The sequence below is a fragment of the Bos javanicus genome, chromosome 21, assembly GCF_032452875.1.
Source record: "Bos javanicus breed banteng chromosome 21, ARS-OSU_banteng_1.0, whole genome shotgun sequence".
Classification (NCBI taxonomy): Eukaryota; Metazoa; Chordata; class Mammalia; order Artiodactyla; family Bovidae; genus Bos; species Bos javanicus.
Genome location: NC_083888.1, coordinates 57,446,340 through 57,471,315, shown reverse-complemented (window position 1 = coordinate 57,471,315; position 24,976 = coordinate 57,446,340). Strand labels below are relative to the sequence as shown.

General features: G+C 40.1%; 1 protein-coding gene across 5 annotated transcripts in view; it reads right to left on the bottom strand.

The window, feature by feature from the left end:
* UNC79 (unc-79 homolog, NALCN channel complex subunit) overlaps positions 1–4,612 on the bottom strand; it is a 283,506-nt gene extending 278,894 nt beyond the window's left edge. For 4 of the 5 annotated variants that reach the window (XM_061395152.1, XM_061395155.1, XM_061395153.1 and 1 more), the window contains exon 1: positions 3,723–4,612. In XM_061395152.1, the coding sequence (XP_061251136.1) occupies positions 3,723–3,744 (22 nt within the window). In that variant the 5' untranslated portion in view covers positions 3,745–4,612. The remainder of the gene's footprint in view (positions 1–3,722) is intronic. The other variant, XM_061395154.1, reaches the window with a different exon arrangement.
* Positions 4,613–24,976: the final 20,364 nt, after the last annotated feature.

Here is a 24,976-nt window from a genome sequence, read left to right as displayed (position 1 = left end):
ATAATTATCCTTATTTTAGCAGTAAGCACAAGGTTTGATACTTGATGATAATAATAATAATAGCTAATATTTATTATGGTTGGGAAGATCCCCTGGAGGAAGAAATGGCAAACCACTCCAGTATTCTTGCTTGAAAAATCTCATGGACAGAGAAACCTGGCAGGCTACAGTCCATGGGTTGCAAAGAGTAGGACACAACTGAGCAACTGAGCATGAACACGAATATTTAGTAGTTTATTGTGTGTCAAGATTCTGTGCTGTGCACTTTTCATGGATCACCTCATTTATTCTTCACAACAACTATGACTATTCCCATTTTATGAATAATGCAGTTGAGGTTTAGAGAGGTTGAGTTAACTTGTCCAAGGTCACAGAGAATGTAAGAAGCAGAACTAGAATTTAAACCCAAGCAGCAGTCTGATTCTACAATCCCAACTCTTAACTTCTGCTGTTATCAAAAGCAAGCTTTTCTTGAAAGAGCACACCCAAAGTTCCAGATTGGGAAATTTTAACTCTTAAAAGACAGGAAAAACTGGGGGGGGGGGGGGGCGGGTAGGGAAGTGGATTCCTCTTTCTCCTCTTTAGAATAAAAGAACTACAAATTCTTATTTTTATCATTCTGTATCAGCCACATAAACATTTTCACTACAGTGAAGTTTCACTTTAAAACAAACAAACAACAACAACAACAAAAACGCAGCATTTGGAGGAAAAAAGTTGTAACTCTGTGCAATTGCCTGGAAATTGCTAGGCAGCTTTCACCTTCTGTTATGATGTTCTGCACAAAGCATAGGAAACTGATTGAATGTTTAAAAACAGGCCCCAAACTATGTCTTAACTATACCTAGCCTCTCTTTGATCATTTATTTATTTTATGAAAGAAAATGCTACTACACAAAAATAAAATCATCTTTCACACATCTGGGATACATTACATTTCAAAGGTAAGTCACGTAATTTGTTTGGTTGAAATGCAAGTACTTCCTCTTGACAGCTCAACCAAACTATGTCCACTTCCTGTACCAAAGAAACCTCTACCTACATCAAGAGGCCACAGGAAGAAAAATTACAGAAATAATATTTTGACACTGCATTAAGCCTCCATTCCCCCTTAGTCCTTAGGCAAGTGGTACTGTGCATGTTTCTGAATGCAGATAAGAAATGAACTTATTCTCCTTCCCATGGTCTCCACATCCAACAGAGAGAAAAATCTCATGGCTCCCTTCCCTGCTCTTTCCCCTTCCTCCTAGCTATACTCCTACTGAGTCCAAGAATAAAATATCACAGATTTGCAACTTCTCTTTGTTAAAAAGTAGTCACCCTTTGCAAACAGCAACCGCACAGCCTTTCATGTGTCTGCTCTATTTTCAGGACTATAATGTGCACTAGAGTGTCAGCTCATCCATGTTAGTACATGTAAGAGAGAGACAAAAGAGATTCTTAACTTCCCTTCACCCTGAATACAGACACCTAAAAACACCCAAAGCATCTGTATCCTTTTCACAGCCTACTCTCATGTTACCTCCTTTGCCCTCCAAAATGCTAACAGCTAACAAAGATAGTTGCTACTCCTACTCCTTACTTCACAGATGGAAACTTTGAGGCACAAAACTATTAAGTTAATTGCCCAGTTAATTGTGTCTCACAGTTAATCAGAACAGCATGAAAAATTCAAATCCACATGTTCTAACTTCAAATATGGCATCCTTACCATCATCTACTGATGAAAAAAAAAATCTGATTTTACAAAAATTCTAAATTACCTAAACTACATACTATGTGCACTACACAACCAAGTCAAATATAGATTATATTCATCTTGTCATTAACTGCCCAGGAAAGAGACAAGACAAAGAGTCCAGTGCATCTCAAAATATAACAAGGAAGAAGACAGTAATACTCACTGGCTTTTACCTGATATTACTTATATAATATGTAACTATAAAAGCAAATGACAGGTACTAAAATAAAATTTTCAAGGGAGTGATATTCTCACATGGGAAGTTCTGCACCAATTCCAACTATGTTACCATTACTCAAGATATAATGCATTCAATTTTTTCAAAAACCTCTGTAGAAGCAAAATTTATCTTTGACGTTTAGATTTAACTTGTCAAAATAGGCCCAAAAAATCACAAATGAGCTTCCTAATGATTTAGAAGAGATGGACTAATAAGTGGGGAATAGCTGTCAGTATCATAACTACCATTTATTGAGTACTTGCTATATGCTTGACTCACCACTCAACATTTATATATATATTCTCTCATTTATAATCACAACAATCCTGTTGGCATTATTATCCCAGGTTTACAGATGAGGAAATAAAGTTCAAAGAAGTCAATTATTTTGCCCAAGGTCAAACAGTAAACAGCAGAACGAGGATCCAAACTCAGGTAGTCCAGATTCCAAAAATAAACAAACAAACAAAAATTTATATAAAGGTACACGCACTCGATGGTAGGTGAACATAAAGGATCTCTAATGAACCATTGATCTGGGAATTCTTTGAGACTTCAGTTAATTTAATCTACCTGGTGAATTAAGTGACACACTGCATTTTATCAAACACAAGCTACTGCCCCAAAATACTGAGACTACTGTTTTCAGCATTTCACAAAATGGTTTTAATAGTCATTCCAAAGAAGAATTTAAAAGACTTTTAAGCAGTAACAGCATTAGCAACATAACTGTGTACTGCTTTGAAAGAAACAAGAGTCAATTCCATGAACAGGTTTTGGTATATTTGTTATAAATTCAAAAGCATTGGTTAGTAAAAACACCTTTTATTTATAGAAGTTTAAGTTCCTGAATCCTTCAAGTGCACTCAGGAAAAGGTTACATGATAATCAACCTACCAAGTACATACCAAAGGCCTACTAATGTGCACTGCAATAAGAGAGGCTATAGGAAACAGATTAGAAACTTCCTCTGTCCACAAGGAGTTAGCAGGTTGTTTCCAACCAAACACACAGCCAGTCATGACTGGGACAACTAAAAACCCCTGCTATTTGTTATAGTTTGTGTGAGCTGCCCTACAAAAGAAACCTCTTTGGAAAAATAATTTGATCATTTTCCCAGAGCCCCTTTCACTTTCTTGCCAGCACTAACTCTTGCTTTAACCTATGGTTGGGCTTGGTTTCAGCATTAGTGCTGATATTGTTGATTTTTTCCTCACACTGAATCCAGAATTCTGCCTGGCTTTCGGCTCCCTCCCCCTTCTCTGCCTTTTAGCCTCTCCAACCCAAAGTGGAAACTGCAGACAAACTCCCCTATGGCTCCAGCAGCGAGAACTGGGCATGCTCAGAAGGCCAGGCAGGCTTTGGTTGCACTGACAGTTCCCCGCCCCTGATTTGCCGCTGCCCCCCTTCCCCCACTCCAACAACAGATACTGAAATGTTTATCTGAAAGATACGAGGCCTCTTTTCCTCAAGAATGACCCCATTTTAATTTCATTTCGCAGGGTCTTTCAGTCTTGCGAAACCCCACCACCAGCCGAGGAAGCCCGCATAATTTTTCAGCACCGGGGACAGCGCCGCGTTCCCATTAACGTCCACCCTCCCCCACCTTCTCTTGCACCCCCCACCCCCCCACCCGCCCCAACCTCAGCCCCCACCCCCGCACCAGCACGATGCCAAGGTCTCCCAGCAGCCGCAAACGCCGCAACTGCAATAGCTCCCAGCCGGAGGCCGGGCCGGAACGCCGGGCCGGCTGCTACTTACACTGCTCCGCTTTGGTGGACATGGTGCTGTCCAGATGGAAAGGCTTTGCCCCAAAATCTGTGTCGTGTGAGCTCCCTCGCTCCGCCAGCGATGTTGCGAGGAAAAGAGCGCATACCCCCCACCCCCCACCCCCTCGCTTTCCCCCTCCCTTAGGCCCGTGTCGCTACCATTCGGACAAAACGCACATCAAATTGCAGAATTCGGTCCCGGAAGGTTAGGAAATCGCCCCCGGAGAAATGGGTGGGATTTAATAGGCGGCCAAAGGCTTCCTGTCCGTCCCCTCCTGGAGCTGCCCGCGTTGATGTGGGCGGGGAGACCGAAAGAAGAGAGCAAGCTGCGGCTCCTGGTGAAATGGGGAAAATGGGCTCGACCGGGGGAGGAGTATTTCCATTCATAAGGCGCACGGAGGGGACGGGTGTTTCCCAGAGAAAAGCCTCTTAAAGTGCCGGAGTCCCCGACCATTTGGATCTCCCATTGGCGTTTTCCGGGCCTGTAAATCCTGCTTCGGGAGTAGCCCCCGATGCCTCAACGGGGTGACCGGAGAGGGACACAGGTGCGTCCCACGCTTGGTCTCAGCCTCCTAGAGGAAGGAGAGGGAGGCGGATCCGGGGCGGGCTGGAGAGAGCCAGGGCCGGAGGGTGGCGAGGATGCTCCTGAGGACCGCAAAGAAGGAAATGCAGAAGTAACCCTCAGCATGGCTTCCCGGCGTGCTGCGGTCCGTGCCCTCTGTCTCCCCTCTCAGATGGGCTCTCCTGCGGGTGATTAAGATGGGAGGTCCCAATGCCAGGGGGCTGTGAGAAGACTTTAGAAGTCGAGTCTAGGGAGGGAGGAGATTTCCTCCGATGGTGAATGAAGCTGAAAGGAACACAGAAAAGGGAAATGCAGGATCGGAAACAGGAGGAACCAGCTGTGCGCCCATGCAACCACCCAGGAGGGAGACCGGCACCCTCTTCCTCTTAGGAAGACCCTCTGCTGGGAAACCAAACGAAGCCAATAGAAAAAGAAGGCGATGGAAACACACATTAAGCATATTAATAGGAAAATACTTAAATACTCAAGTACAGTGTGGAAAGACACTCTGAGCCTGGACTTGGAGTCAGAAGAATCAGATTCAAGACTCAGCCCTACCACTTACTCATTCTAGGACTAATCCTAATCTCACTAAGCCTCAGTTGCTTCTTCTGTAAAATGGGAACAATAAAACCTACAGTCACTGAAAGAGTTAGTGGGTGGGTCAAATGATATAATGGATGTCCAAGTCCTTTTAAAATGAAAGTACTGTACAAGTGCCAATCATTATGACGATTCTTAATTCAAATAATTTCAATAGCTGGTGTTAGCTGAGTTGGTTTAGCAAAAGGTTTGGGAACAGAACTGAGAGAATTGACCAATTATTTTTAATACTGACCACTGTAGTGACTAAATCAATGTTTTTCCATCTCTAAAATTATTAGTTTAGGTAAAAGAGTGTTAAATTATGTAAGATATGGGCAAAATATTCAAAAGAAATCTTTTGACAGTTAAGAGAAACTAAAGATCATGGCACCAGCAGATGTGGTGTCTGGTAAGGAACCCACTTCCTGGTTCACAACCCGTGCCTTTTTGATATGACTTCACGTGGCAGAAGGGGCAAGGGAGCTCTGTGGGACAATCCCAATCCATTTCCCAAAAGTGCACGTCCTTCTCAGGGACTAGGATTTCAATATACGACTTTGTGGGGGGCAGGGGCAAAGAAACATTCACCCCATAGCCATGTCTGTCTGCAATATCTACCTTCAGGCTAGGGTCCTGGTTGAGTGATCTTCCAAGGGTTCTACATTCTCTGCCTAGGCTGAGAATTCTCCCTCTATTTCTTGAAAAGCTCTAACTTTTTACCATTCACATTTCTTTTTCAATAAAAAGCTCTTCCCTCAACAACCTTGAGTCATATAGTAAACATATTTTGTGATTTTAATACAATCTTCCTGGTAACAGTTCCCTATGTTTACCTCCAGCCCAGATTATTCCTTTCATTCCACACTTGGTCCGATGCTGTCCACTCAGCAAATGCTACTGTGTGTTCATGACTAAGTCGCTTCAGTCGTGTCCGACTCTGTGCGACCCCATAGACGGCAGCCCACCAGGCTCCGCCGTCCCTGGGATTCTCCAGGCAAGAACACTGGAGTGGGTTGCCATTTCCTTCTCCAATGCATGAAAGTGAAAAGTCAAAGTGAAGTAGCTCAGTCGTGTCCGACTCTTAGCAACCCCATTGACTGTAGCCTACCAGGCTCCTCTGTCCATGGGATTCTCCAGGCAAGAGTACTGGAGTGGGGTGCCATTGCCTTCTCCAATATACTGTCTAGGTTGGTCATAGCTTTCCTTCCAAGGAGCAAGCATTTTAATTTCATAGCTGCAGTCACTGTCCACAGTGATTTTGGAACCCAGGAAAATAAATCTATCACTGCTTCCAATTTTCCCCCTTCTATTTGCCATGAAGTGATAGGACTGGACGCCATAATATTAGTTTTTTGAATGTTGTTTTAAGCCAACTTTTCACTCTCCTATTTCACCCTCATCAAGAATCTCTTTAGTTCCTCTTCACTTTCTGCCATTAGAGTGGTATCATCTGCATATCTGAGGTTATTGATATTTCTCCCTGCAATCTTGATTCCAGCTTGTGCTTCATCCAGCCCAGCATTTCACATGATGTACTCTGCATGAGTGAGTGAAGTCGGTCAGTCGTGTCCAACTCTTTCGACCCCATGGACATCAGGCTCCTCCGTCCATGGGATTTTCTAGGCAAGAGTACTGGAGTGGGTTGCCATTTCCTTCTCCAGGGAATCTTCCTGACCCAGGGATCTAACCCAGGTCTCCCAAATTGTAGACAGATGCTTTACCGTCTGAGCCACCAGGGAAGTCCAACTCTGTATAGAAGTTAAATAAGCAGGGTGACAATATACAGCTTTGATGTACTCCTTTCCCAATTTGGAACCAGTCCATTGTTCCATGTCCAGTTCTAACTGTTGCTTCTTGACCCACAAACAGGTTTCTCAGGAGACAGGTAAGGTGATCTGGTTTCCCCATCTCTTTATTAAACTTTCTACTGCTACATTGAGAAAGTATAATATTGTTAAGGGGAACAGGTTGGGTCAGGCAGCCTGGATTTGAATTTCAGGTCTGCCTGGGTGTGACCATGAACAAGTTACTTCCCCATATCTCAATTTCCTCACCTGCAAAATGCACATGATAACAGAGCTCCATCAAAGGTTGTTATTTAGATTAAATGAATGCACAGAATAGACAAAACTATAATTCAAAAAGATATATGCACCCCTATGTTCATAGCAACACTATTTACAACAATCAAGACATGGAAACAACCTACATGTCCATTGACAAATGAATGGATAAAGAAGATGCAGTATATATACATAAAAAATGGAATATTACTCAGTCATAAGAAAGAATGAAATAATGCCATTTGCAGCAACATGGATGGGCCTAGAGATGGTCACACTAAGTGAAGTCAGTCAGAAAGAGACAATTTCATATCACTTATATGTGGAATTGAGTATATGACACAGATGAACATATCTACAAAACAAAAGCAGACTTAGATATAGAGAATAGACTTGTGATTGCTAAGGGGGAAGAGGGTGGGAGAAGGAAGGATTGGGAGTTTGGGATTAACAGATGCAAACTGCTATATGTAGGATGGATCAACCATAAGGTCCTACTGTATAGCACAGGGAACTCTATTCAATATCCTGTGATAAACCATAATGGAAAAGAATATATAACTGAATCACTTTACTGTATAGCAGAAATTAAACACAACACTGTAAATCACCTACACTTCAATAGAATTTTTAAAACAAAGGATCTAGAACAATCCCTGTTGTTAAATGATATAGGATGAAAAAATAGTATAGGATAATCTAGAAGAGTCACTGGCACATATGAGTGTTTGCTCTTTTTTTTGCATTACTGTCCAAGCCACTCAAGTGTACCCATTTCATTAAAGTTAGTTTCAACAGTTTCAGACCTCTCAAAGCCTTAAATCATCCATGTTTAGTCAGTTCAGTCGCTCAGTCATGTCCAACTCTTTGCAACCCCATGGACTATAGCACACCAGGCTTCCCTGTCCATCACCAACTCCTGGAGCTTGCTCAAACTCATGTCCATCAAGTCGGTGATGCCATCCAATCATCTCATCCTCTGTCGTCCCCTTCTCCTCCTGCCTTCAGTCTTTCCCAGAGTCAGGGTCTTTTCCAATGAGTCAGCTCCACATCAGATGGCCAATGAATATTCAGGACTGATTTCCTTTAGGATTGACTGGTTGGATCCCCTTGTAGTCCAAGGGACTCTCAAGAGTCTTCTCCAACACCACAGTTCAAAAGTATCAATTCTTCCATGCTCAGCCTTCTTTATGGTCCAACTCTCACATCTATACATGACTACTGGAAAGACCACAGCTTCGACTAAATGGACCTTTGTCAGCAAAGTAATGTCTCTGATTTTCAATATGCTGTCTAGGTTGGTCATAACTTTTCTTCCAAGGAGCAAATATCTTTTAATTTCATGGCTGCAGTCACCATCTACAGTGATTTGGGAGCCCAAAAAAACAAAGTTTGTCACTGTTTCCATTGTTTCCTCATCTATTTCCCATGAAGAGATGGGACCGGATGCCATGATCTTAGTTTTCTGAATGTTGAGTTTTCAGCCAATTTTTTCACTCTCCTCTTTCACTTTTGTCAAGAGGCTCTTTAGTTCTTCTTCGCTTTCTGCCATAAGGGTGGTGTCATCCGACATCTGAGGTTCTTGATATTTCTCCCAACAATCTTGATTCCAGCTTGTGTTTCTTCCAGTCCAGCGTTTCTCATGATGTACTCTGCATATAAATTAAATAAGCACAGTGACAATATACAGCCTTGATGTACTCCTTTCCCAATTTGGAACCAGTCTGTTGTTCCATGTCCAGTTCTAACTGTTGCTTCTTGACCTGCATACAGATTTCTCAAGAGACAGGTCAGGTGGTCTGGTATTCCCATCTCTTTAAGAACTTCCCACTGTTTGTTGTGATCCATGCAGTCAAAGGATCATAGTCAATAAAATAGTCAATAAAGCAGAAGTAGATCTTGTTCTGGAACTCTCTTGCTTTTTCTGTGATCCAGCGGATGTTGGCAATTTGATCTCTGGTTCCTCTGACTTTTCTAAATCCAGCTTGAACATCTGGAAATTTTCAGTTTATGTACTGTTGAAGCCTCGCTTGGAAACTTTTGAGCATTACTTTGCTAGCATGTGAGTTGAGTGCAATTGTGCAGTAGTTTAAACATTCTTTGGCATTGTCTTTCCTTAGTATTGGAATAAAATTGACCTTTTCCAGTCCTGTGGCCACTGCTGAGTTTTCCAAATTTGCTGGCATATTGAGTGCAGCACTTTCACAGCATCATCTTTTAGGTTTGGAAAATAGCTCAGCTGGAATTCTATGACCTCCACTAGCTTTGTTTGTAGTGATGCTCCCTAATGCCCACTTGACTTCAGACTCCAGGATGTCTGGCTCTAGGTGAGTGATCACACCATCATGGTTATCTGGATCATTAAGCTCTTTTTTGTATAGTTCTTCTGTGTGTTCTTATCACCTTGTCTTAGTATCTGTTGCTTCAGTTAATCATCCATGTTACTGATACCCTAATTATCAACTGAGGCTTTTACAAGTTCAGTTTCCTAACATGTCCATTGGGCTAACTCACTAAACTGAATCATATCCCTTAGTCAGATGGCCTAACTTACTGCTTCAAAGAAACAAATATTAACTCCTTCATATTTCCTTGTCTCCACTGATCAATATTAACCTTTCTCTCTCTCTTTTCTTCTATTTCAGAAGTAGTGCCCCTCTACATTGCCAGGTGAACGGCCCTTTTCTTCTTAATCTATACCTCAAATTATAAATGCTGCCATTAATCATCCTCTCTTTGCAGCATTTTAAGTCTGTATTTTTTCAATGGATTGTTCCACTGTGCTCACAGACATAAATAAATTTTACATCCTGGAAATGGTGTACTTGTCATCACTGAATAAGTGATCTCCATTTTCCCACCCACCGCCTCCATTTTCTCAGCATCCAATCCATTATCATCTCCTTGCTGAAACAGCTTCTTTCAGTAGTCACTAATAATTTCCTAATAGTCAATTACAATTATCTTATCTCTTGGTGACTAATTCCACATATCAAATATCTCCCTATTCATTTTTGAAACTCCTTTTCCCCTTAATTTCAATGCTATAATGTTCTGAAAAATCTTCTCTAAGCTTTTTCGTGCTGGTATTGTTTAATGAAGTATTCTCAGCAAAGAAATATAAAAAAAAATTAGTGCCATAAACACTAATTTTGCCTCTGCCCACTGCCATCAATGGCTTAGCTGGTAAAGAATCTGCCTGCAATGCAGGAGACCTGGGTTCGATCCCTGGGTTGGGAAGATCCCTGGAGAAGGGAAAGTCTACTCCAGTATTCTGGCCTGGAGAACTCCATGGACTGTAAAGTCCATGGGGTCACAAAGAGTGGAACACGACTGAGTGACTTTCACTTTCACTGCCATCAAATCTTAACTTGTCATATTTATGCTAATATTTTATTTTTAATAAAAAAAATTTTTAGATTCACTGCTGCTAAGTCACTTCAGTCATGTCCGACTCTGTGTGACCCCACAGAAGGCAGCCCACCAGGCTCCCCAATCCCTGGGATTCTCCAGGCAAGAACACTGGAGTGGGTTGCCATTTCCTTCTCCAATGCATGAAAATGAAAAGTGAAAGTGAAGTCGCTCGGTCGTGTCTGACTCTTAGTGACCCCATGGACTGCAGCCCACCAGGCTCCTCCGTCCATGGGATTTTCCAGGCAAGAGTACTGGAGTGGGGTGCCATTGCCTTCTTCATAGATTCACTAGAAACCTCCATAAAACTTAACCTAATTTGTGGTTAATCAAACACTCATATTTTTATACTGTTCATTTATTGATTCAGCAGATATTTACTGAGTACCTATCATATGCCAAACACTGTTGTAGGCACTGGGGATACTGTCATGAACATGTATGACACAAATCTCTGCTTTCATGGAGCCAGTATCATAGTGGGGAAGACAATCTTCCTCAAAATTAAATAAGCAAAATAAATAGTATATTGCTGCTAAGTCGCTTCAATTGTGTTCAACTCTGTGTGACCCCATAGACGGCAGCCCACCAGGCTCCCCCGTCCCTGGGATTCTCCAGGCAAGAACACTGGAGTGGGTTGCCATTTCCTTCTCCAATGCATGAGAGTGAAAAGTGAAAGTGAAGTCGCTCAGTCATGTCCGACTCTTAGCGACCCCATGGACTGCAGCCTACCAGGCTCCTCCATCCATGGGATTTTCCAGGCAAGAGTACTGGAGTGGGGTGCCATTGCCTTCTCCAAAATAGTATATTAAGTACTGATAATTACACAATACAAAAAAAAAAAAAAAACTAAACCAGAGGAAAGACATAGGAAATGTTGAAAAAAGTTGGAATTTTGGATAGGGTAAATTTTAGATAGGATAGCTCCATATGCTATATGTTGTTGTCCAGTCACTCAGTCGTGTCCAACTCTTTGTGACCCCATGGACTGCAGCACACAGGTTTCCTTGTCCTGCACTGTCTCTCAAAGTGTGCTCAAACTCATGTCCATTGAATCAGTGATGCCATCCAACCATCTCATCCCCTGTCATCCCCTCAATATTTCCAAGCATCAGGGTCTTTTCCAGTGAGTCAGCTCTTCGCATCAGGTGGCCAAATTATTGGAGCTTCAGCTTCAGCATCAGTCCTTCCAATGAATATTCAGGATTGATTTCCTTTACAATTGACTGGTTTGATCTCCTTACTGTCCAAGGGACTCTTGGACAACAAGCATCCAAGCATCTTTCATCGACGCTTAGCCTTCTTTACAGTCCAACTCTCACACTCGTGCATTACTACTGGAAAAACCACAGCTTTGACTATATGGCTGTTTGTCGGCAAAGTGATGTCTCTGCTTTTTGGTATGCTGTGTGGTTCTAGTTTCTGTCCTACAGGGAACACTTTAACCCCCACTACCCTACAGGAGCTAAATTCAAAATACCACTACCTACTTCCAGCCTGGAGTACAGCATGTTTCTAACATCAACCCTACTCACAAATTTGAATTTCTATTCACTTTCCAATACAAATTGATTTTTATCTTGTTTTGAACTCAGCCATGCCCTATTTGTCATAACTATGAGTTTAGGCCCAATGCATGTACATATTACCATCTTGAATGAATAGTATCTGTCTATTCCATTTGACCCTTCCTTCATCTTCTGAATCACTCCCCCAAAATATGAGTTATTTCTCAGAGCTTCAGCCTTGGAATTCTTATCTTTCCTCTAAATCTTTCTTCTTTAGATATACTATCTATTCCCATGCTTCAACTACAACTTACATATTGAAGATTCTCAAATCTTTAAATTTTGTGTCCCAACTCGTCTACCAAGATTCAAGCTTTTATTTTTAACTGTTTGATAGATGGTATTTTGACTGTACAATTAATACCTTAAACTCAATATACATCAATCATGCCTTAGTTTCCTACACCAATCAACACCTCTTTCTGAGGCCATTAGTCTCACTGTTATCCAGACTTGAAATCTCAGTGGTGTTTTACTCTCCAGTATTCTCTCATCCACAGATTGGTTCCAAATAGGAAAAGGAGTACGTCAAGGCTGTATATTGTCACCTTGCTTATTTAACTTATATGCAGAGTACATCATGAGAAACGCTGGGCTGGAAGAAGCACAAGCTGGAATCAAGATTGCCGAGAGAAATATCAATAACCTCAGATATGCAGATAACACCACCCTTATGGCAGAAAGTGAAGAGGAACTAAAGCCTCTTGATGAAAGTGAAAGAGGAGAGTGAAAAAGTTGGCTTAAAGCTCAACTTTCAGAAAACTAAGATCATGGCATCTGGTCCCATCACTTCATGGCAAATAGATGGGGAAACAATGGAAACAGTGTCAGACTTTATTTTTGGAGCTCCAAAATCACTGCAAATCATGATTGCAGCCATGAAATTAAAAGACGGTTACTCCTTGGAAGGAAAGTTATGACCAACCTAGACAGCATATTGAAAAGCAGAGAGATTACTTTGTCAACAAAGGTCTGGCTAGTCAAGGCTATGGTTTTTCCAGTGGTCATGTATGGATGTGAGATTTGGACTGTGAAGAAAGCTAAGCGCCAAACAATTGATGCTTTTGAACTGTGGTGTTGGAGAAGACTCTTGAGAGTCCCTTGGACTGCAAGGAGATCCAACCAGTCCATTCTAGAGGAGATCAGTCTTCATTGAAAGGACTGATGCTGAAGCTGAAACTCCAATGCTTTGGCCACCTCATGTGAAGAGTTGACTCATTGGAAAAGACCCTGAGGCTGGGAGGGATTGGGGGCAGGAGGAGAAGGGGACAACAGAGGATGAGATGGCTGAATGGCATCACCAACTTAATGGACATGAGTCTGAGTGAACTCCGGGAGTTGCTGATGGACAGGGAGGCCTGGCATGCTGTGATTCATGGGGTCGCAAAGAGTCGGACACGACTGAGCGACTGAACTGAACTGAACTGAACTGATTCTCTCATCCATATAATCTAATCAGGCTTTGCTGCACACTGTGTTGTGTCCCCCTCCCTCCTTAATGCATATGTGCAAACCCTAACTTCCAATATAATGGTATTGGGAAGTGAAGGCCTTTGGGAAGTAATTGGGATTAAATGAGACCATGAGACTGAGGCTCTCATAATGGCATTATTAGTGTCCTTATAGGAACAAGAAGAGAGACCAGAGCTCATACTCTCTCTCACTCTTGGTCTTGCTCTCACACTCCCTTCCTCTCCCCCATGTAAGGACATGGTGAGAAGGCAGCCAAAGAAGGGAGCCCTCACCAAGGAAATGAATCTGCCAGCACCTTTATCATAGACTTACCAGCTTCTAGAACTATAAGAAATAAATTCCTGTTGTTTAAGCCACTCAGAACTGATAGTAGTAGTAAACCAATATAGGTTTCAAATTTTAACATTTCTCTTTCAGACCTGTCCTTGAAGTCAATTCTTTCTTTCCATACTTTTTGCTATAACACTAATTTATCTCTTCTTGATCTCACATCTGAATTACTAAAACTCCTCCCTGAGTAGTTCCCCTAGTGTTAATCTCACTCCACTCTAATCTATTCCATATTAATCATCCTAAAGTAGAATGTACCATTGATTCCAGTACCCTCTGCTATAGTCAAACTTATCCTTTCAACTTACTCACCGTTAAGTCTCTACTTATGTCATTTCCTTTGCCTGGAATTCATTTCTCTACATTCTTTCCTATTACCTTTCTTCTGCTCAATTGCTACTTCAGCCATAAATCCTCAGCTTTTATTCAGAGTAATTTCTCCTTCATCTGACTCCCAGGATGCTCTGCCTGTACCATTCATATAGTACTTATCTGCTAACTTATACCACATTTATCTACTTACTGTCAACTCTTTGTGAACAGGGGTCATTTACATAGCCATATCAAGCCTAAAACAAAGTCTTGCCCACAAGAACAGTATAAAGAATATAAACTTTGAGATAAATTGTCATTCAAATCCAGACTCTGCCACTGCTTGACCTTGGGCATACTAAATTTCTCTAAGTATTTAAGCTGTCAACCATTGTGCCTGATAGCCTCACAGTTTCTTTTCCGGTAAACTGACCCCAAATAGCTTCTGCTGAAAGAGCACAAGAAGTTTACTCCCCAAAAGATCTCCCCCACAGAAATGTAAATAAGAAAGTAGAAGAATCAGCCACTTAATCATAAAAAGAGAAGAGAAAAGAAGCATAAATAGGAAAGGAGGGTTACCTGACTTATGTCAATGATAGGCAACCACACAGCTATTCACAGAATTTGGTTCGAATGTTCCTAAAACTGCCAAGGACTATGAAGGACCTTCTCACTCCAAGTTCTATTTCACCTTGTCAGAATGGTTCCCATTCTGAGGGCTACTAATTCAGCTTTTCCAAGATAACTGTTAAAGATAACTGCTTTACTAAGATTACTGTTTCCTACACACACACACACACACACACACACACAATATTTCCTTTAATATAACAGTTTGTTGTTGTTCAGTCACTCAGTCATGTCCAACTCTTTGCGACCCCATGGACTGCAGAATCCCAGGCTTCCCTGTTCATCACCATATCCTGGAGCTTGCTCAAACTCTTGTCCATTGAGTTGGTGATGTCATCCAACTATGTCATCCTCTATCACCCTCTTCTCCTCCTGCCTTCAATCTTTCCCAGCATCAGGGTCTTTTCCAGTGAGTCAGCTTCTTGCTGTATTGCAAGAAGCTTCCAGTATTGCAGCTTCCGCTTTAGCGTCAGTCCTTCCAATGAACATTCAGGGCTGACTTCATTTAGGATTGACTGGTTTGATCTCTTTGCAGTCCAAGGGACTCTCAAGAGTCTTCTCCAATACCACAGTTCAAAAGCATGAATTCTTCAGCACTCAGCCTTCTTTATGGTCCAACTCTCACATCCATACATGACTACTTGAAAAACCGTAACTTTGACTATATGGACCTTTGTTGGCAAAGTAATGTCTCTGCTTTTAATATGCTGTCTAGGTTGGTCACAGCTTTTCTTCCAAGGAGCAAGCGTCTTTTAATTTCATGTTTGCAGTCACCATCCGCAGTGATTTTGGAGCCAAAAAAATAAAGTCTGTCACTGTTTCCATTGTTTCCCCCATCTATTTGCCATGAAGTGATGGGACCAGATGCCATGATCTTAGCTTTTTAAATGCTAAGATTTAAGCCAGCTTTTTTCACTCTCCTATTTCACCTTCATCAAGAGGTTCTTTAGTTCCTCTTTGCTTTCTGCCATAAGGCTGGGGTCATTTCCATATCTGAGGTTATTGATATTTCTCCAAGCAATCTTAATTTTGGCTTTGCTTCAAGCAGCCCAGCATTTTGCATGATGTAAACTGCATATAAGTTGAATAAGCAGAGTGACTATATACAGCTTTGACATACTTCTTCCCCAATTTGGAACCAGTCTATTGTTCCATGTAAGGTTCTAACTGTTGCTTCTTGACTTGCATACAGTTTTCTCAGGAAGCAGGTAAGCTGGTCTAATATTCTTCAAAAATCTCTTAAAAAATTTTTCAGTCTGTTGTGACCCACACAGTCAAAGGCTTTAGCGTAGTCAATGAAGCAGAAGTAGATGTTTTTCAGGAATTCTCCCACTTTTTCTATGATCCAAGAGATGTTGGCAATTTAATCTCTGGTTCCTCTGCCTTTTCTAAATCCATCTTGAACATCTGGAAGTTCTCAGTCCACATACTTTTAAAGCCTAGCATGGAGAATTTTGAGCATTACTTTGCTAGTGTGTGAATTGAGTAAAATTGTGCAGTAGTTTGAGCATTCTCTGGCACTGTCTTTTTTGGGGATTGTAATAAAAACTGACATTTTCCAGTCCTGTGGCCACTGCTGAGTTTTCCAAATTTGCTGGCATATTGAGTGAAGCACTTCCACAACATCATCTTTTAGGTTTGGAAAATAACTCAGCTGGAATTCCATCACCTCCACTAGCTTTGTTTAACCTGATGCTTTCTAAGGCCCACTTGACTTCGCACTCCAAGATGTCTGGCTCTAGGTGAGTGATGACACCATCATGGTTATCGGAGTCATTAAGATCTTTTTTGTATCGTTCTTTTGTGTATTCTTGCCACCTCTTCTTAATATCTTCTGCTTCTGTTAGGTACATAATGTTTCTGCCCTCATTGTGCCCATCTTTGCATGAAATGTTCCCTTGGTATCTCTAATTTTCTTGAAGAGATCGCTAGTCTTTCCCATTCTATTGTTTTCCTCTGTTTCTCAGCACTGTTCACTTAGGAAGGCTTTTTTATCTCTCCTTGCTATTCTTTGGAACTTTGCATTCAGATAGGTATATCTTTTTTCTTCTTTGACTTTCACTTCTCCTCTTTCCTCAGCTATTTGTAAGGCCTCCTCAGACAACCATTTTGTCTTTTTGCATTTCTTTTTCTTGGGGATGCTTTTCATCATCACCTCCTATCCAGTACTGTATGTATATCTATGGTTCTTCAGGCATTCTATCAGATATAATCCTTTGAATCTACTCATCACTTCCACCGTATAATTGTCACTTGGACATCTTCAAATATGTAAGTGTGTAAATATTAAATTACACTGTGTCATTGTTTAGTCGCTAATTCGTGTCTGACATTTTGTGATCCCATGGACTGCAGCATGCCAGGCTTCCCTGTCTTTCACCACCTTCTGGAATTTGCTCAAACTCATGTCCATTGAATCAGTGATGTCATCCAACCATCTCATCCTCTGTCATCCCCTTCTCCTCTTGCCTTCAATCTTTCCCAGCATCAGGGCTTTTTCCAATGACTTGGCTCTTCACATCAGGTCACCAAAGTATTGGAGCTTCAGCGTCAGCATCAGTCCTTCCAATGAATATTTAGAGTAGATTTCTTTTAGGATTGACTGGTTTGATCTCCTTGCAGTCCAAAGAACTCTCAAGAGTCTTGTCCAGCACCACAATTCATATAGTGTAATAAAAAAAAAACACACTATACTATTGTTAACATATTATGGCATAATACGTTATTATATTTTATTTCAAAACCTGGAGCTAGAATTCCTCTTGGGAGGTAATTTATATAGCTCCAGTAAATTCCCCACAAGTGTTTGGGAAAAGAAGGTCCTATAAATTTAGATACAGAGTGACCCATTTTGTCAAGGATAAAGAGAATTATCCTGATAAATAGAGGGAAAAGAGAAGAAAAAGATAGAGACAGGAAAATGACAGAAGTTATTTGTCCAGTGTTTGACCTGACTCTTCTCTGAACTTTTAAAAATATTCAATAAAGTTATCTAAATGATAAGTCTTGGTGCAAGTGAGTATTTTGTGGAAAGAAGAGTCTGGACTTTGTGCCCAGGGTGATATGAGGTAAAACCAAGATAATATCAGAGATGCAGGAGTAGAGATCAAGAGAAACATGATAAAATATGTCAGAGGAACTAGGGATATCAAAGAAAGGCTGTATAAATGAGATTTGACCAATTTAACCAATCTTTATTGCAAAGAAAGACTCCAGTTAATGTTTGGGTGGCCCTCACAATGAACCCTCTACTGCATGTGGTAAATTTTGATTCCATAGAAACAAAAAGATCCAGCTAAAATGCTAAATATCTTATCTGTATAAAATGGGGTTAGTGATGACTATCTCAAAATCTCAGATGTGAGGAATCAATAAAATATATGTATAAAGTGCTCAGCAATAGATATTAAATGCATAGAGCTCTGATCCAGTCTGCTACTTATAATCTCAATCTTGAACTAATCACTTGGACCTGCTTATGTGATTTGGCTCTACTAATTACTCTATGGGTTTCCCTGGTGGCTCAATGGTAAAAAATCTGCCTGCCAATGAAGGAGGTGCAGGTTTGATCCCTGGATGGGAAAGATCCCCTGGAGAAGGAAATAGCAACCCACTCCAGTATTGTTGCCTGGGAAATCCCATGGACAGAGCAGCCTGGTGGGCTACAGTCCATGCGGTCACTAAAACGTATGACACAACTTAGAGACCAAAACAAACAAACAAATTATACATTATTCTATTTCTACCCACATTTCAAGTTTATGAGCAATTTTATGTGCCCTTTCAAATTTATGTGCAATATTATCACCGAGGTTCCAGCTTTGGATCTTCCCAATAATGTTGCTGCTCCTCTATCCTGGAAGCCTTACCTCAAGTTGCCTTTACTTATAACTCTTCTAGTTACATTCAGTCTTGTGCCCAGAACAACATCCCATCTGACTGGCCTACCCTGATCCTGTAGATAGGGTCAAATCACAAGATTCTTGTGGCAAAAAAAAAAAAATTATATCTTATGTACCCATATATTCTATGTACCCACATTATGTAAAACAAAGAAGCTAAGCTCCTAACAGTTACTGAGATAGCAATGAAAAGGGAGAGTAAGGACTGCTGAAAATTCTTCTCCATAAAAGCAAGAGAAAACTGGCAAAAATTACCAGGATCAACTTTTTCTAAACTCTGGACTTTAACTAAAGGCTTGCAGCCACCCAAGCAACATTAACTGGAAAAAAAAAAAAACCCTCAATAAGGTCAGACAGCTTTGTAGCATTTTAATTTGCCCTGGTCCCATCCCCTACTCTAGGGCTCTGAAGCGGCCTTGAAAACTAACAGACTATATTTGCAGTAAAAATTAGCAGCTGGCAGCAACTGAATGTGACAGAACCAGGTTGGGGCTCCCTCAGAGTTTTGTTCTCAGTGGATTATCATTATTTGATCTCTCAGATAATTTCCTAGAAGATACTACTACAAGATTGTCTGTATTTGACCTGATGGGGAGCTTGCCCATGTACAAATTTGAAAAGGTTTTCCTGAGGCATTGGTCAAAAACAATTGCAGGCATCACAGCTATCTGAGCTAGTGGATAACAGTTGGGACAAACAGTAAACTAACCAAAAAGCTTAAAAGGAAAATATGAAGAATAAGATATTGCAGGGGCTTTGAAAAGCTCCAACATATTCCTAGGAACCTAGAAGTCCATTCACACACATCAGACTGTGCACATGCCTGAGGTGTACACATTCTCAAGAAGAAAAAAAAAAAAAAAAAAACAAGAAGGCCCTAAGCTGTCACCTCTGGCTGACCTTAAGACATTGTATAGGAAGTGAAGCCCAAGATAGAGTTGTCCGCTGCTCAGCTGAGAGCTGTATACATACCCTCAACGCACACACACACAGATTCTCTGCAAAAACAAAAGACTTATTTTTTTCTAGACAGTTAAGAAAATCTCCATCCAATAATTAGCTGACCACTAAGCTAATCAAGCACAGACTTCTGTGGCCACACACAAGAAAGAATAGACTTTATATAATTAATTCAAAAAAAACCTCACTAAACAAACAAACTATTAAAAATGAAAACAATGAATCCTAGTGAAGGAAAAAACATCTGGTTTCCAGAGTTACCACATTATATTATATTAAATTAAATGTCCAGTTTTCAACGAAAATTGTGATCTAAGAAAGCATAACACACACACACACACAGAGAGGGAGAAAAGCAACCAACAGAAACTGGCTATGAGAAAGCCAGAAACAAAGAAAGTAAGAGAGGCTTCCTTATTAGAGAAAGACAAATCAGCGATTTTAAATATGTTCAAAGAACTAAAGGAACCCATATCTAAAGGATAAAGGAAAGTACATGAGCTATGTCTCACTATTTAGAAAATAGCAATAAAAAGATTTTTTTAAAATTTAAGAACCAAAGGGAAATTTAGAGCTGAAAATGACAACCAAAATGAAAAATTCAGTAGATGATCTTAAACAGAAGGTTCAAGCAGACAGAAGAAAGACATCAGTGAGCTTGCAGACAGGTTAATTGAGTGTCCAGTCTGAGCAACCAAAAAAAAATTTTTTTAAGTGAACAGAGCTTCAGAGACATCATTAAACATATCAATATATTCATAACGGAAGTCTAAAAAGGAGAGGAGAGAAAGGTACAAAAATATAAAAGAAATAATGTCTGAAAACTTCCCATATAGGATGCAAATTATTAATCCACATATTCAAGAAGTTCAACGAGTTGCTAGTGGAATAAATTCAAAAAGATCCACACCTAGAGACATCACAGTCGAGCTGTTAAACGCCAAAAATAAAGAAAGTAGCAAGAGAGAAGTCACTTGTCTCTTACATTTGAAACTCAGCAAGATTAACAGCTGATTTTTCATAAGAAACCATGGATATCAGAAACAGTAGGATGAGATATTCAAAGTGCTGAAAGAAAAAAAAAACTGTCAATCAAGAACTCTACATCCAGAAGAGGTATCTTCAAAATGAAAGTAAAATTAAGGCATTCACAGATAAATAAAAACCTAGAGAATTTATTACTAGCAGACATCCCTAAAAGAAATATTAAAGAGAGTCCTTGAGAATGAAATGAAAGGACTCAAATCCAAAAGAAGAACATTGAAAAGGCAATTATGTAGGTGAATATAAAAGACAATAAAAATGTATTTTTTGTAACCAAGTAAGTACTTAATTATGTGAAGTGTCATTATTATTATTCCAATACGTGTGAAACTTCAGTGGAGATAGCCATTTAGCCAGGTAAGACAAAACAAACCTGATGATAAATGAGATAGTAGACTTCACAGCCAATCAATGGGATAACAGATTTCGCAGCCAAATAACATTAATTCCCCCCTTAAAATACAGTAGCACTAACTACTGGTAGAAATTGTGAGTTTAAGAGAAGTTAGTCATAGGTTCTAAGACTTCTGTCAGAAGAGATTTAGCTTTAAGTAATGGTTAAAACATTCAAACATCCTAAAGGAACCTACCAAAATTGGACTGGAGTTTAAACAGGACATAAAGCCTGAAAATTATCATCATAAAAGTAATGGTTGATGTAAAGGGACAACAGTAGCTCCCTAAATGAAATAACATGCATAGAGGATAGTAGAGGACCAAGGACTGAGACTTTAAACAGAAGAACAGCTTCCCTGGTGGTCCAGTGGCTAAGACTTCACGCTCCCAAGGCATGCAGCCCAGGTTCAATCCGTGGTCAGGAAACTACATCCCACATGCTGCAACTAAAGATCCTGAATGTTACAGCTAAAAGGATACCCTACACAGCAACAAAGATCCCTCATGCCACAACTAAGACCTGATGAGACTGTGATTGTTAGTCACTCAGATCAGATCAGATCAGATCAGTCGCTCAGTCGTGTCCGACTCTTTGCAACCTCATGAATCGCAGCACGCCACGCCTCCCTATCCATCCTGTCCATCAGTTGTGTCCAACTCCTTGTGATCCCATGGACTATAGACCACCAGGTTCCTATGTCCATGGAATTCTCCAGGCAAGAATATTGGAGTGGGTTGCCATTCCCTTCTCTAGGGAAACTTTCCAACCCAGGGATCAAATCAGGATCTCTTGCATTGCAGGCAGATGCTTTACCAGCTGAGCCACCAGGGAAGTTACAAAGACCTCATGCAGATGAATAAATAAATAAACAAACTTTTAAAAATTTTAAAGGAAACAAAAAAAAAATTTTAAAGGAAACAGAAGATTGGGGAAAAGGCCAGCCAAAATATAAATATTTTCTACGGTAAAAATAGCCAATCACACAACCAGGAAAAAAGAATTCTTGAATTTCTAATAAAAACATGATTTTCAAAAACTGTTTCAATTTAACTGTTTCTATAAAAAGAATTTTTAAAGGAAAATGCAAAAATTAAAGGTTTATCCAGTCTACCTAGAAGCGTGTGTGTGTGTGTGTGTGTGTGTGTATACATATATATATAAACTTCATGTAACTGCTCCAGAAATGTAGTTTCACTTAGAAAAGTAGCAAGGATACTTAAGTAATGGCTTTAATGTCTTTATCTCTAAATTACTCATCAGCCAAAATTTTTGAAAATAAGCCTGTCATTTGGCTCACTTTGATAAAGAAGAGAATCCTATTTCCTATGTTAATTATGAAGAACTGTAACCTTTATTCTCAATAAAATATTAATGAAGGAACAGTTTCTGAAAAGAGCCCCATTTAATGACTGAGTCCTGGGTTAATTTAAGAAACATTTACTGAATCCTATTATATGCAGTAGATTCCACTCCTCATTCTCTGGATGATCAAAGACTTTCTCTGCTATCCCATATGTAGATATCCAACCACAGGCTGCTATGCTACTTATTATCTACCTGTTTTCAAAAATATCAGCCATTCTACCTCTTTACCCTTGATGAAGCTGATTCTAATGAATCAAATTTGCCGAAGGTCTAGAGGGCCATTCTAACATTTTGTTGTCTTTAAGAAGATAACATAAAACACATAAACTACCATTATTTTCTCCCATGTTAAGGCCATTTATATTGTGAAAAAAAATGCACATACAGAAAAGTATGTAAATCATAAATGTGCAGCTTAATGAATTGTTATATAAGCAAACACTTGTATAATCATCATCTAGGTCAAGAAACAGGACATTGCCAACATTATAAAAGCCTCACACTTGACCTTCTCATTTCTAAATGAGGGCTGCCCTTCTCAGCCCCAGTGGTTGCAATAATTACCTACCTTTGGGGTGATTACCTTCTTACTTCTTATACAACATGATTTTGAAAGAATAGAAAACTATCAAAAATTTACTTAGTATATATATATGTAAGAATCTAAAGTCAAAATCAACTTTTAAAGGAATTGTCACAATATTTTTTATAACTTTCCCAATCTTAAAAATTGTCCCCATAACATATCAGTCCTGAGGTTTAATTTATCCCAAACCCTTTGTAGCCTATCACTGTTGATGAAATAGTAGCCAAAATGCAATGCTTCATTTCTTCAAGGATATGAGTAATAGGTGGTATGAACACAAAGTTCTCAGTATATTCCAAGAGATTTGGGTAGTTATTCAAGCAATGAGTGTTTCAAATAAAACACTCAATCCTGATCAGAAAAAGATGTGTATTAAAGAATCACTGAAACATGTGATGGAAATGAAGCAGAAAATGAAATTGTTAGAGACTTCTTGTGGCTACAAGGGAAACAAATCACTTCCTTAGCTTTTTGAATATGGGATCACTGTCATTATAATCTCCATAAAAAACAATGGACTAAAGATTCATCACATCAGCGCTCTATATACCCACAGGTTCCACATCAAAGGATTCAACTAACCACTGACCGTGTCTTTTTTAATTCCAGAAAGCATAATTTGAATTTGCAATGCACTGGTAACTATTTACATAGCATTTACATTGTGTTAGGATATCCACTTGTCCATACAATTTATTAGGGAAAAAACTATCCTTAATCCTCTGCTATGCAGTGACATCATTGTGTAATCAAGTATCTATCTATGGATGGCTCTATTTCTAGACTCTATTTTGTCATGTCATTTTATGTCTGTTCCTGCACAGACAAAAGTTATTTTCTCATGGTCAGTGGTATTAGTTTATCTTTAATTTTACTTCTGTCATCTCAGGTTTAAGTAACTTGTTTTAGCTTCCTTTACCTTCCCAATATTTTTTGGTTATAGTACCCTGACTTTAATTTGTGGACCTTTTCATGCAGTCTTCAGTTCAGTTCAGTTCAGCCGCTCAGTCATGTCCAACTCTCTGCGACCCCATGAATCACAGCACGCCAGGCCTCCCTGTCCATCACCAACTCCTGGAGTTCACTCAGACTCATGTCCATCGAGTTGGTGATGCCATTCAGCCATCTCATCCTCTGTCGTCCCCTTCTCCTCTCAGCATTAGGGTCTTTTCCAATAAGTCAACTCTTCGCATGAGGTGACCAAAGTATTGGAGTTTCAGCTTTAGCATCAGTCCTTCCAATGAACACCCAGGACTGATCTCCTTTAGAATGGACTGGTTGGATCTCCTTGCAGTCCAAGAGTCTTCTCCAACACCACAGTTCAAAAGCATCAATTCTTCGGCACTCAGCTTTCTTCACAGTCCAACTCTCACATCCACATATGACCACTGGAAAAACCACAGCCTTGACTAGCTGGACCTTTGTTGGCAAAGTAATATCTCTAGTTTTCAATATGCTGTCTAGGTTGGTCTTAACTTTCCTTCCAAGGAGTAAGCATCTTTTAATTTCATGGCTGCAGTCACCATCTGCAGTGATTTTGGAGCTCCCAAAAATAAAGTCTGACACTGTTTCCACCGTTTCCCTATCTATTTCCCATGAAGTGATGGGACCAGATGCCATGATCCTGTTTTCTGAATGTTGAGCTTTAAGCCAACCTTTTTACTCTCCTCTTTCACTTGCAGCAAGAGGCTTTTGAGTTCCTCTTCACTTTCTGCCATAAGGGTGGTGTCATCTGCATATCTGAGGTTATTGGTATTTCTCTCAGCAATCTTGATTCCAGCTTGTGCTTCCTCCAGCCCAGCGTTTCTCATGATGTATTTGGCATATAAGTTAAATAAGTAGGGTGACAATATACAGCCTTGACATACTCCTTTTCCTATTTGGAACCAGTCTGTTGTTCCATGTACAGTTCTAACTGTTGCTTCCTGACCTGCATATAGGTTTCTCAAGAGGCGGGTCAGGTAGTCTGGTATTCCCATCTCTTTCAGAATTTTCCACAGTTTATTGTGGTCCACATAGTCAAAGGCTTTGGCATAGTCAATAAAACAGAAATAGATG